This window comes from Aulonocara stuartgranti, assembly GCF_965226115.1.
Source record: "Aulonocara stuartgranti genome assembly, chromosome: 15".
NCBI lineage: Eukaryota > Metazoa > Chordata > Actinopteri > Cichliformes > Cichlidae > Aulonocara > Aulonocara stuartgranti.
The window spans coordinates 2,199,630-2,214,380 of NC_138951.1; the positions used below are offsets into that span (position 1 = coordinate 2,199,630).

The following is a 14,751-nucleotide window of genomic DNA, read 5'->3' on the forward strand; positions in this document are numbered from 1 at the left end:
TGGAACTGGTCACCAAGACAGATCATCCTTTAAATATCTTCTTAAATATCTTAGTGGAAGCTTTAGCCCGGCATAGTGCGTCTATGTGTTCCAGCCGGGCTCCTCGCAGCCCTCTCATCAGGTCGAGTAACTAACTCAAGTTGAGCCGTTTCATTTGTTAATCTGCTGGAACTAATCGTGACCTCTTACTGAATTTGTTCAGTGTTTCGCCCTGTTTAACGGGAGAAATGGCCATTACATAAGCAGATATACATTTTTTCCTGCTATTGCTTTGCATCTCTCCGACTCTCTCTCACACATTTGTGTCTTTTCTTTAAATTGTTTGCTCTTTGCAGAATCACAGAGGCGAAAGCATGAGCTCTGCTGGTTATTTTCCAGCACAAATGGCATATGAAACATAATATTGCTGTTTTGTATGTATGCCTTACGATCCCCTTTTCTCACCTTAAACCTTTATGTTCTTAAAAAAATTAAGGGGGGCGGGGGATATGTGGGGCTTACCTGAGACAGTATCAGAGAATGATTAGTCAGCCATTAGGAAAGACTTTGAGCTGTTTAAAATATACAAATACATTGATACAAGATTTGCAAGGCAAATAAGTATTTAAATATTCCAACCAACACAAAGACAATTAAAGGCATTTCTGATACAGCACTTTGTTCTTTTTTTTCTCTAATACGCGGGAACTTCAGGGGTTTTGTTGTTTTTTTGGGAGAGCGCATTAAATGGAAACTATCAAAGTGTGTCGACACCCAGCTGCATCAGCTCATATTGGTGCGTGTGTGTGCACGCGCTCACGGGGGCTGTTAATACCCAACCCCAGCCTTGAGCTGACAGGGCAAATGTCTCATTATAAAACACGGCACCCATCTGCCGGCACCCAAACGCGCTGCGCTTGATTTAAATGTTTTTCTTTTTTTACCCCCTTCAATTCTTCCATTTGCTGAATGAGCTGCAGTTGAAATGCGTGACTGATTTAATAAGGCGAGAGAGCTTGCGAGGAGGGGGCTGCAGAACAGCAGCAGCAGCTCGGTCCTCACTGGAGCCCGGTGAGTGGTTTGATGCCCGTGCTGCATGGGGCCACTTTCTGCTGAGCAGCGAGTTGCACATGGCTCCACATCAAGAGGAATTAAATCAACGCTGCCGCTCTCCGTGTGTCACACTGCAGCAAGGGCAGCTTAGCTGGATTTACTTAACTTGGAGGCTGATTTAAATAGGGGAGGGGGTTGTGCGCACAAACATAAACATGTACCAAAACCCACTCTGCATTCTCTAAACACTTAAAAAGTTGGGCATTAGTGCAGTGACATTATGCAGCTCCTGGAGGTGACGGCTGAGTGAAACATCACAATCAGGGCGTTTCATCCCAAACATTCTGAGAATCTCTAAATAGCCAGTGTGCTGTGCTGCGTATGGGGAACACACAAAACAAGACTTTGTGTATTAACAGGACTATTTATGACACTCGGGTCAACGGGAGAAGTCTCATAATTCATGTGAATATCTCAAAATGTTGTAGCCAACCAATGAAGACTACAGGAAGTGAAAAGGAAGCAGATGCTGCTGCAGCAAAGTGAAAGAAAAAGTGATGAGAACACGCAGTGATTAGATATTATATTTTGTCATTTATTGTTTTAACACGTAACGGTTAAAGGAGAGCGGGATAAGCCAGACATGACATGCACAAAATATATCAAACTCTCTGAGGAGGCGACTCAGCTGCTGCCTCCTCTCTTTCACACAGCGATAGATAGTGATGGGGTGGGGAGGATGAGAGAAAACAAAAATGTTTCAAGGTTAGAGGTAAAGCCCCTCTGGCGTGCCCTCCTGCTTCTTGTACAGAACGTTCTCCTTGGACTTTTTGAAGTCTTCGTTGGTGACTTTCATTCGGCGCTCTCGCAAAGCCATGAGGCCTGCTTCTGTGCAGATGGCCTGGAGGATGAAAGGAGGAAACACAGGGAGAGCAACAAGAGTCAAACTGGAGGAAAAACAAGCACGTTACACAGTCTAAAAATAACGTAGACTGGTTGTGATAACAGCTCTGATTTGTGCTGTTATTTAGATTCTTAAGTTTATCTTCCTGGATAAATGCTTCATTGAATAATCTCAGGCAAAACCTACGAACATCTAAATAGAACGTGAAAATGGCTTACTTGAAGGAATTCGATACAAATATGTGACAAAGCGGTACGAGCTATAATAAATAAACAGCCGGTTGTTTGTGGCTTGACTTGATGTCAAACTGACCATGAACAGTCATGTCAGTCAGAGTCAGACAGAGCCTTAATGTTTAATGTTTGTCTGAGGAAAGAAAGGACATCCCTAATATTCAAACTCATTGTTTGCTTCCCAAACATTTCCATTTAAATGTCATCCAAGAAATCTCCATGTGTCATTCTGCCACGCTCCACACGAGGGCAGCAAAGCTGTGTGAGTGATCCGAACACTTTGGGCCAGGTCTTTTTTTAACGGGGAACTTAATAAAGTTAATTAAGTGTTGATGTGAAAATCATTTAGAAAATCAACCCCCGCTTGCTTTCCTTCAAGCAGCCTTTTCTGCTCATTTTATTCCCCGTTTTGCTGAGCCACAGTGTGAACTGGCTCGCCGCCAAGCCCTCACACAATCAATAGATGGCTGCAGCATCAGAGCGAGGCCGGAGCAAATGAAGAAAGCAGGACACAGCTCCTCTGCTAGGATGCAAAGAGGCTGGACATGCTTCGTATTTCACTCATGTTTTAAACAGTCCAGCAGAGATCCCTACGCCAATTCAGATTTCAGGTTGAGCATCTTTATCGATTTCTATTTTTCACACAAATGCACAAAAAAATGTAATGGGGTGAAACATTTAAAAACCATCTAAATGCTTTGGCAGACAATTTGAGCTTGGTGTTAGCTAATGCTAAAGCAGTAAAGTGGTTAATAGACTGGTAGCTAAAACTGTCAGGTCTACAAGTACAGCCACAGTTTCAGCTTTTGGAAGTGAACAGCAAACTTTGTGGGGTAATTTCTTAACACTGAACAAGTCATTTCATGGTAGTTTTATTTGTTTACTAATTTTTAAAGTTTAAAAAAATAGTTTTAATGTGAAAAATTATTTTCCCTGTGAATTAAAAATGGATTTCCTGTTCGGCAGAGTCTGCATGGAAGGGAAAAAATGAGCAAACTGAAGTTTGCATTGAGCAGAAAATTCAATACAGTTCGAGTTCAGCCTCACAGCATTCACTTGGTCAAACCATCACAGCTGGAGGACTGGGAGGGAAAAACTTGTGCTGAGCTAGAATGTGTCAGTTTCTGTCTTCAGTTATTGTTTTTTGTGCTTCTTTGTACTCTGAAGAAAAAGGTGTGAGTGCCAAAGAGAGAGAAAAAAGCCTGTAGTCTTCTCTTACCTTGATGTCTGCTCCCGACAGGTCATCCTTTGCCAGGATGAGGTCATCGAGGGTGACATCATCTGCTACTGTCATACGGCTGGTGTGGATCTGGAAGATCCTTCTTTTGGTCTTCTCATCGGGAAGGGGAAACTCAATCTTACGGTCGATTCTCCCTGAGGAGTACGACAGAAAAACCGTCTTGTTAATCAAACTCAGGTGATCAATCATACATTAATAATGCAGGGAAGATATTTATGGAGCTACTTTTCTCATGACACTCCCAACACTGTTCGTAAGCAGGACTTGGAGCAGTGTTTGCTAAAGCTTAGACAGCACTGAGTCTTTTCTGGAAAAACACTGAGGAAGAACATTTTACTGCTCGTGGCTGATTAGAACAAAATATGAACAGTCACTTCCAAAAGCAGCGCTGCAGTGACTCAACAAAATGCAGCCATGTCCTGAATGTCAGTCTAGTTTACAGTACTGTGGATGTGAATAAAGATGGAAGGCCGGTGACAGTCACACTGGTACTGACCGGGTCTGATGAGAGCTGGATCGAGCGTTTCTATCCGGTTGGTGGCCATGATAACTTTAACGTCTCCCCGCGAGTCGAAGCCGTCCAGCTGGTTGAGCAGCTCCAGCATGGTCCTCTGGATCTCCCTCTCACCGCCGGAGTTAGAGTCGTACCTACACAACACAGGCAGTGAACACACCACGTGAAAATCAAAGGCATCCCGTACATTGTCTCCCGTCATGGGCTTGCTTATGGTCCTCCATCAAACAGGCTTCATTTGTGTGGCACCTTTTATTCAGCTTAAAGTGAAGGCTGAGAATTAATCAAGATAAAAACTGGAGAATGTGCTGGACAAAATGTAGACCTTCATCGAGGAGAAAAGGAGGAGGAGGTGCACTGACTGTCGAAATCATAGTGCAGCCTAGTAACCTGCAGTCTGAGGTTCATACAACAAAGTCTGTTTGTTGCAGTGATCTCACAGCGCTCAACAAGAGCAGCACATGCAGCAAGCAAAGAAAAAGAAAACAGTTACAATAGACACATGGGCAGAGGATGGGAACAGTGACACACACTGCTCAGAATTGTTTTATCCTTTAAAGTTTTTACAAACAAATCAGGGAACTGAGCAGCTTTTAATGTCAAGTAGTGCCATATTTTCCTAGCAGCACTACACTGTGCAGCCACCACTTTGTGCAAGCTGCCTGTGGTCACAGAAACACATTTCCTATTGCAAAGACTACACCCTGAACTATTACAACCTGCAGCAGGGTGAGAGGCGAAATGAAGTGTAAAACGTGTAAGAAAGGACTGTGCAGTGTAACTGATAAACTCAGCATCCTGTACTTGAGATGACGAAAACCCTGCAGCAGCACATCACCTTGCACTGTTAATGTGCTGTGAAAGTATATAAAAAAAACGCCGCCATTTATCACACATACTAATCAACACCTTGGCGTCCCCTTCCAGCTCCTCAGCAGCACAGGTAAAACATCACTGTGCCGATGCTTTCAGAGCTTCTTTTTACCTCTTTGTGCCGATGGCGTCAATCTCATCGATGAAGACAATTGAAGGGGCGTGCTCCTCTGCTACCCTGAAGAGTTCTCGCACCAGCTTGGGCCCATCTCCCAGATACTTCTGGATCAGCTCTGAGCCCACCACACGCAGGAAGGTGGCTGATGTCTGATTGGCTACAGCCTTGGCAAGTAGTGTCTTACCTGGTACATGCATAACAGAGGAAAGCGTAAAACATACCTGCCACACGTCTATATAACTCCCTAAAAGAGTATAGTTTAATCCAAGTGAAACAGAGTCCAGCGTAGGACTGGACTCTGTTTCACTTGAACCTTAATCTTTCATTTCAATGCAACATGAAGAACAGTTAGTCTGTGACCATGAGCCTGCATTCAATTGCGGACATTTCCAGTAAAAATGGCGTCGCAAAGAGCTCATTACACAAATGTCATTTCCTGTGGCTGCTGACAGAAAGATCACCAGCTACAGTTTCTAAGAAGGCTTAACTCTTTACCCCTATGGAAGCCTCCTAAAAGTAATGCTTTAAGCTTTGTGCAGTTTGTGTCATATTTCAGGCCTGCTTACAGAACACAACGACTGGCTTTGCATCAGAAGTTAGTGAGGGTGATCTCTGCCGACGCAGCTACCCTTGAAAAAATTTTTTTTGTAAATTTTCTATTCTAATTGTCCTCAAACAAAGTTTTTATTGATTTATACTGAGGCGTCAGAACCCATCATTACGGGTAGACGGGAGATCATCAGATGGAATCTTTATAGGGGAAAGAGTTACACAGCTTTCCATAACATAATCACAGCTAACTCGCTTGTATTACTCACTTAGCTTTATCGCTTTCCATGCATTATGTATTTAACATTACTGGAAATGTTTTATTAGAAGTTAAAAGGATTTTATGAACTCTGAAGATAAAATATTAAACACTGAGCAGCTAAATTAGGAACTCAATCATCTGCACAGTTCACAGACACGATGGCCTTCACACAAAAATACCTTCACTGAAAGAAAGTCAACTTTCTGCAGTCGCCGTACTATTATTTTTCTGTTTAAGATATTTCTCAAAATCCCCTCAAGACAACCATTTTTAGAGTGAAATTGTGAAACTATGTTGCTATGTTTGTTTGGACGCCCTTGAAAATTACAGAATAAATAGCCAAACATATGAAGTGTACCAAAATACATAGCTTTGTGTAGGGCTGGGCTATATCATACCGTTCACGGGAATACCAGTATAATTTTGGGCAATGATAGAAAAATGAAATATCGCGATAGAATATGGGTAAAACGCGCATGCGCACACGTCGGAAAAAGCATGGCGGTGAAAGCAGATCGTTAAATGAAACGGATGAACCAGAACTGGTTTGTAAAAATGCTGCAGCTTCACTGGTGTGGAACTGGTTCAGCTTTCGTCCGTCAGATACACAACAAAGCACTATTTCTGGTAGCGCATGCTAGCGGGCCGTCGTTATTACCGTGTTGTTTGGAAAATACGTCACACTTAAAATCAATCCTTTGATTTTTCTGAAAATCGACAGTGCCCCTTATAATCCCGTGCGCCTTATGTCTGAACTCTGGTTGTGTTTACTGACCTCGAAACGATTTTATGTGCACGGCGCTCGAAAATCTGTTAAAGGTTTCAGTACGACTTTGCTGAGCTACGAAGCCGCACCGCTTGATGGATTGTCGGAGCATTACGGCTATTGTAGGCGGAGCCTCGCGGAGTGATACGTACTGTGCTTCAACATAATATTACTGTATTGTGTGTGTTTAACCTCTTTTTAAGTTTTGTGGATGTTATACATGGTTATGCTGAGGATATGTCGGCCAGTTTCCACTGGAAATGTTTTTTGGTTAAACTGTCAGCGAGGAATTTGCACTGTTACATTTTTATATAACTTAAATGCACATAAAAAACAGCTGCTTGTTTAAGTGAAAATACATTGATGGGTTTTTTTTTTTGCACTAATAAAGTTGCGGAGTTGTAAAGTATTTTGTCTGGTGTCAATTATATCGTCAATTATATCGTTATCGCAAATTTTCAAATGTATATCGTGATAAATATTTTTGGTCACATCGCCCTGCTCTAGCTTTGTGTTTTTCAACATCTCTGGTTCAATTCTAGCAGGAGAGACAAAGCCCCACTGGGGAGGTGTCAGGAGGAGCATCTGGCGTATAACTCTCCCAGATCAAACATGCAGAGCTGTCTGCTGTGGCGACCCCTCGTGGCAGGAAAGCAGCCCAAAGCATCTTTCTACGTGAAACGGCAATGACATGCAGCGCCTCATAAAAAACACCAGCGAGCTCCAGACACGACAGTGAAATTTACAGCTAAGTCAAAGCACAATGCATGTCCCAGTCATTGTGCTGGGACATGCTGCTGACATCGTCTTCAGTCAAGAACAGATTTTATGTAAACTCATAAAATGAGATATTCAAACAGTGTCGTGTGATTTCTGAGCAGACATTAAGCGATTAAAATATTATAAACACTTGTGGTGGAGTTCACTGTACAACCAATCACCACCACAACAACAACAGTAAACAGGACTATCACTTCTTTTTAAAGGCAGAAACTGATCTTTGGACACTTTATTAAAAAGAACTGATGGCAGAGTTTTTCTTTCTTTCACACTGAATATCATATTATAGTGCCTTATAGTGGAGTTTGAAAATTACAGAAAAGTATTAATATTTAAAGGTTAGATCTGAAAAGGATCTTAAAACTTCTAAGAAGTAGGATGAATGGAGAGATGACACAAAACCACTAAAATGATTTCATAGGTTATTATTTCCCTACAGCATGACTGATATCAGTGTGGACACTAATGTTTGTTGGCAGGAGAAAAAAATTTTAAGAGCCTAAACCCACAGTTCAGAGACTTACCTGTGCCAGGTGGTCCATATAAGATGACTCCTTTGGGAGGCTTAATGCCCATCTCTTCATAATACTCTGGATGTGTAAGAGGCAGCTCCACTGACTCCTGTTAGAAATTTGTTTAAAAATGCAGTTAATCTCTAAAAAGAAGCACTTCACTATAAGACGTCAGTTTGGCTTCTGGCTTCTTGTCATAGTGTACCTTAATCTCCTGGATCTGATTGTCCAGTCCTCCGATGTCAGCATAGGTTTCTTGTGGGGCTTTTTCCACCTTCATCACCGTCACCAAGGGGTCAGTGTCATCCATCAGTACCCCGATCACAGCATGAACCTACAATAATATACAAACACAAGACAACTAGTGTGAATTTTTGAGGTCAGCTAAATTCAGTTTTGGGGAATTGATTAATACTCACTGACCCAAGGTCAATGAGTATTAAGTTAGGTGGTGGAGTTGGGTCAAAAACACTGCTGGGAAGTTCATTAACACTTTTTTTTTTGGTCTTCACTGGTCCTCTCTTCTTTGGTCCTCTCCCCCTGGAGGGGAGAGGGAGGGGAAACAGGAGGACAAAGGAGGGGGGAACAACTAAGCTGTAGTGCCTCTTCACCTCACTGTGCAATACCTTTTGTGCAATACTTTTGTAAATAGTCAACGGTGCAATAGACTCAATACTTGAAATGTGCAATTCACTTGTATTTTTATTCCTATTTATCCCCTTCGTATATTTTATTTATATTGTCTCTGTATTATATATATATATATATATATATATATATATATATATATATATATATATATATATATATATATATATATATATATGTGTGTGTGTGTGTGTGTGTGTGTGTGTGTGTGTGTGTGTGTGTATGTATATATATATATATATATATATATATACATACACATATAATATTCTGTAACTCTGTAACTTCTGTCGGTGCTGTGCTTTTTTGGAAATCGAATTTCCCAGAGGAACCCACCCGAGGGATTAATAAAGTTCTATCTAATCTAATCTAAATAAGAAAATATTAATATTACCTTGTGGTTGAGCAGGACAGAGCAGCCTGGCTCCAGAAGATCCTTATCCACAAAGGACAGGATACTAACGTAGTGCTCTGATCCCACTGAGGTGGACACAATGGCATGGTTGTCATCTATGATTTCTTCCAGGGTGCCTACAGACATGGGGGTCCCCCGCAGGTCGTCTACCTTTGACCTTTCCTCCTGTAAATACAAACAGCACTGGAATAACTTCATTTGATCCAGACATGGAGCACAAAATGAAGTCAGGTACAAATCAGAATCAGAATCAGAATACTTTATTGATCCCTGGGGGAAATTATTTTTTGACAAATACTGTCAAGATGATCCCACGCTGCTTTAATTATGCTGAGGTATCTGGGTTACAAAAACAAGCCAGACCTCAGCATAATTAAAGCTCCACTGTGTGTTTTTAACCCAGATATGCTTTTACTGCACAGCAATGTGTTTGGGATCATTGTCATTTTGAAAAAGGAAGTCATTGGAAGTCAGATGCTATTCAGGTGGTACTGCATGATGAATTTGAATTCTGAGGTCATAATTAATTAAATTAGTTAAATTAATAATTAATTTTGACAAGATCCCCAACACTACTGTTTTGTTTTTGGTAACTTCATTTCACCCAGACCTGCTTCACAGAAAGAAGTGTGGTATTTGAGGTGCAAATGCTGACCTCCTGTTTCTCTTCCAGGGGCTTCATCTGCTCCTGGTTCCTGATAAACTCTTCCTCCATAAGCAGGTAGTCTTTGATCCGTTCCTGCTTCAGCAGCTTCAGGCGGCACTGAGTGTGAGGTGTAACTGAAAGCAAACAAGCAGAACGTCAAAAAGATGCACAGCATATAACCCAGTTGATACAACCACAAATATTATGTCACACAAAGGAAAAGATTTCAACTTTAGAAACTGCCAATTATCCATGATATCTTGAGTAAAAACAAAGTGTCCAGGGATGCATCCAATGAATTCACACAGAATATCGAATAAAAGCATGGAATAAAATGTAATTATGAATGTCAATTTTCTGATCTACAGGAAAACAAGCTGGCAGCAGAGATTTTTGTTCCCAGTGCAAAGCTTTTCACTCCTTTACCCAATGGTAGTTTGCTTGCAGCATCTGGTCCCTTGGTCTTCTTCTTTTTCTTGCCAACTCTGGTGGGTATTGGAGGCTCATACTTCTTTTTCTTATCCTTCATTTAGCAGAAAAAGAACAAATTAACAGTGGGAAACATTATATACAGTTTCAAAGCTCAAACTACTTATGTAACAACATAAACACATCCTATCAGCCTATTATGTAGGACCTTTGAATACATACCAATACATACAATCCATTTCCTCAAACCATGACGCCAGCAAAATGCAACCCACTATGTAAGGAAGCCACCAGATCCCCTCACTTTAGAGGTAAGAATTCAGTTTCATGTCTTTCATTTGGCACTCGTCTGTTGTACAGTCATGGAGAAAAATGCACATATTTTTTCTGTTCTTTCAAGATTATCCCACAGAGTTTAAATAATATTTTAAGTCCAGGCTCTGTGGAGGCCAATCCTTGACTGATGGTGTTCCATTGCGTAATATTCTATCCACAAATGCTTTTACTGTGTTGGTTGTGTTGGGTTCATTACCATGCCACATTAAAAAAACAAGTCTGGCTCATTAGAAGTAAAATGTGGCATGAAAACCTTTGCACAGTATTGGAAATAAAAAATAGTGACAAGAAGGTACGAGGTACTTGTTCAGACGTCACTGTAAAGATAAACCTTTGCTACCAAAACAATCAGCTGGCATTCTCACCTTGTCATCCTTCTTGCCTCCTCCTGGACCGTGGCCTCCACTCTGGCTTTGTCCCTAGAAGAAAAACACACTTGTGTTAACACAGTAGAAATTAAAGAACGAGTTCACTTTGTCTCTTAAAGACGATTATATCTGTAAGCCAAAATCACCAGTTAGCTCAGCGATATATTTAGCGCCTCACAGGCAACTGGAAAGTGCTAGCCCTTTATTTTACACCACGGGAAAAACAAACTTTAACAGAGAACCCGTTGTGCTTTTTAAAACATTACTAACATTAGAAAAATAGATGAAATCATCGATCGAAAATATGAATGGCTTAGATGGCTGAGAGCTTCGACAACGGCACCCGAGGAAAAAAGCAAATGTCGCTAGCCTTTCCTTTCGCTAGCAGACTGATGTTTATGTTTAATTCCATTTTTACTCCACATGTTATACATAAAATAGTCTGAAAGAACGTGGCAGCGCGTATACTGGAGTTTAAAATTAGAAGAATAAAGTTTAAGTAGCAAATAATAGGTTTCAATATTTTAATTTTAAGAGCCGTAGAGAAAATTGCTTGCTCACTTACCATTGTTGCTCGTCGCTATCGAGTGACGTCACAGTACGGCAACACTCCAGGACAAAAATGTGTCAGCCGGAAGAGTTTCACTGCATGGAGAAGTGAGTTGGCAAAAACCTCTATGTTTTATTTAACGTTCTGTGTAAGGTTATCGATCACGGCTTTGTGAACGAATTCTACGTGATATTAAACATTATTATGTAGTTACTGTGGAATAAAACAAAAAACAACTGGTCCTTCTTTTATTGATTAGCATGGAAATACTTAAAGTGAATACTTAGCAGTTGATAAGTAGAGAAAGTAAGTCACCAATTTAGTACATTTTAATAAGGACACAGATATTTTTTGTTCACAATTCATTTTAGGGATAGAGATGTTTGCAGACTCCAGTCCAAATTTTGAACATCTTTGCCAAACACATCATCTAATTTAAGTGGTATTACATACAGTGGATCTGGTAAGAATTCACAGTGCTTCACTTCTTCCACATTTTGTTCAAAACCACTTTAAAAAACAAGTCCCACGTGTCATTTGCTCAATACTTTGTTGAAGAATGTTTTGCAGCAATTACAGTCCATTTTTGAGTATGACGCTAAAAGTTTTGGGGCAGTTTCTTCCATTTTTCTTTGCAGAACAAGTCAAGCTCCATCAGGCTGGATGGGAGCTGTGCAGCCCTTTTCAGATCTCTCCAGAGATCTTGAATCAGTTTTAAGTCTGGGATTTTGCTGGACCACTCAAGGACATTCACAGAGTGGTAGCAAAGTCACTGCTTTGTTATCTTGGCTGTGTGCTTTGGGTCATTGCCCTTTAGAAGATGAACCTTTGCTCCATCTGAGTTCCAGAGTGCTCTGGAGTAAGTTATGATCAAGGACATCTCCGTACATTGATGCATTCATCTTTTTCTCAACCCTGACTCGTCTCCCAGTTCCTGCTGCACAAAAACATCCCCACAGCATGATACATGCCACCACCATGCTTTACTGTAGGGATGGTACTGGCCAGGTGATGAGTGGTGCCTGGTTTCTTCCAGACATGAGGCCTGGCATTCAGGCCAACGATGCCAATCTTTGTTTCATCAGAGCAGAGATTTTGTTTCTAATGGTCTGAGAGTCCTTCAGGTGACTTTTGGCAAACTCCATGCAATTTTGACTGTCATGGCTGTGAATACTGTACATGTTATATTTTTGTATTTTATTTTTTATTTTTATTTGTGTATTTTGTGTAGAGTATTGAGGTGAAAAATTAATTGAATTCATTTTGAAATAATGCTGTAACATGACAAATGTGGAAGAAGTGAAGTATGTGGAATTGTAAATATAGTGCTTTTCTACTCTACCTGACTACTCAAAATGTTTTGCACCACTTGACTCACCAGTTCACACAAGCAGTTCTTCTCTATGTAAGTGCTTTTTATCTAACATTCAAACACACTCACACCCCATCAGAGAGCAAAGTGGGGTTAGTACCTTGCCTGAAGTAGCCAGGGATTGAACCACCAACCTTCTGATTTAGTAGCTGACCTGCTGGACCTCCTGACAACACTTACCACCAGAAAGTGTTATGAATACCTCCAAGTGTATTATAATTATAGGGAAACGAATTATGGTTTTTACAAACATACTTTCTTTATGGTAATCTTTCTAGCATAAACATGTTCAGTTTTATTGTTTTTGTTGTTGTGCAAGGTATTTTGTTCACATTAATTTCTAAAAGCAATAATCAGTAAGGCAAATAAGTCTCTAAAGCATGGAGGGTCAAGGCTCACTGATGCACATAGAGAATGAAAGCTGGCTTGTGTGGTCCGATCCAACACTTGAGCTACTGTAGTTTAAATTGTTCACAAAGTTAACACTAGTTCTGATACCAAAACTGTGCTAGAATACACCGAGCAGCGCAGTTTCTTGTGTGTGTGGCTGCAGAGCCTGAGACCAGTCAGAGTGCCCATCCTGACTCCAGTCCACTGCTGAAAGCACCAACAATGGCTACCTGATCATCAGAGTGGACCATGGAGCAATGGAAGTAATTAGTCTGCTCTGAGGAATCACGGTTTGTTGTACATCATTTGTTTGTTTGTTCTCCAGGTGCATGTGCATACCTGGAGAACACCTGGCACAAGGATGAACTATGGGAAGAAAACCAGCAGGTGTGATGCTTTTGGAAATGTTCTGCTGTGAAACCTTGGGTCTTACTTTGACGTGTACCACCTACCAAAACATTGTTGCTGACCATGTACACCCTTTCATGGAAACAGTATTCCCTCGTGGCTGAGGTCTCTTTCAGCAGCAGAAATCGCACTTCTACAAAGCAAAAGTGGTTCAGGAATGGTTTGAGGAGCACAACAACGAGTTTGAGGTGTTGATTTGGCCTCCAAATTCCCCAGACCTCAATGCAATCAAGCATCTGTGGGATGTGCCTGAAAAACAAGTCCCATCCATGGAGGCCCCACATCACCACTCATTATGCTGATTATGCTCTGGACTATACCAGAGCACAATCAGCGGTCTAATGGAGTCCATGGGACAAACTCAGTATGAGGCAGGTGGTTATCATATTATACCTGATCTGTGTATATGTATATGTAACTCCATATGACTCTTTGACCATTAGTTGACTTTAAACAGCAGCACAAACCTCTAATTATTAAACATCTTACTGTTAAATCTGTAATTATTAGCATTACTTTGACTTTCTGCTGGTTACTGACTGCACTCTGCTGTAATATATTCATTTAATGAAGTGTCACTTTTGTTTATTAAATTAACTTTAATGAACATCACATGTCGTGTGCTTCCAAGGTTTAACCGCACATTACTGCGTAGAGTGGCTGATTATTAATCTTGTGAGCCACGTAAATAGACAAGAGAGTGAGTAGAGTCCCGTGTTTGCAGAAAGACAAAAAGTCAATTTATTGGTTGATGTACAAAGAACACAAACAGAAAGTAGACTTTGATGTATGTACGGCATTAAGAGAAGCATTAACGTCCTTGCAGTCAACTGGAGGGAGCTGCAGAGATTTCGCTCTTTCTAAGGTGCTGCTTGTGAACATCCAGCGTTCACTCTGCATATGTTTAGGTAGCACCAGCTGAATCTCACAGCCTCGGTGTTCACAGACACTATTTAATTGGCTGATTTGCTGTTTACTCTCCCCTGACACACTCAGGCACATGACGTATGAAGAGTTATGTGCACACTGACGATGCATATGCTTTAAAAAGTTTATTAAAAAGTTTAAGGTAATTAGCTGTACTGTTTTGCTAATCCCTGTAGTCAAACATGTGCAAAGTCACCGCGTGGCAGCTGCTGTCCTTTACAGTACCTGTATAACGCTGAGGCTTTATTGACTTTCTTTAGTATCATTTGCATTTTCTGTAGTCTGATAACTACAGCCACTTTCAGTTATTCCCAAAATTGCTGTATTCACACATGATGGTTTTTTTTTACCCTGGTACACAACGTTTTATCACCTGTTGCAAGCTTAATAATAAAATAGCCACCTATTAGGTTTATTCTCAGTGAAGCATGAAAGGTGGAGCACACTGAGGCCACCCGTGCAGCAGTGTGGAATCAACT

The 14,751-nt window shown here is 40.9% G+C and overlaps 1 protein-coding gene across 1 annotated transcript; it reads right to left on the reverse strand.

The window, feature by feature from the left end:
- Positions 1-1,606: 1,606 nt before the first annotated feature.
- Positions 1,607-11,243, reverse strand: LOC309689865 (26S proteasome regulatory subunit 4). Its single transcript, XM_082506519.1, has 11 exons — positions 11,191-11,243; positions 10,623-10,676; positions 9,919-10,015; positions 9,502-9,626; positions 8,826-9,011; positions 7,989-8,117; positions 7,796-7,892; positions 4,909-5,098; positions 3,906-4,057; positions 3,389-3,543; positions 1,607-1,933 (listed from the first exon to the last, which is right to left on the reverse strand). Exons 1-11 carry the CDS (start codon positions 11,191-11,193, stop codon positions 1,799-1,801), a joined length of 1,323 nt encoding a protein of 440 aa, XP_082362645.1. The 5' UTR covers positions 11,194-11,243; the 3' UTR covers positions 1,607-1,798.
- Between the last annotated feature and the right edge of the window lie 3,508 nt (positions 11,244-14,751).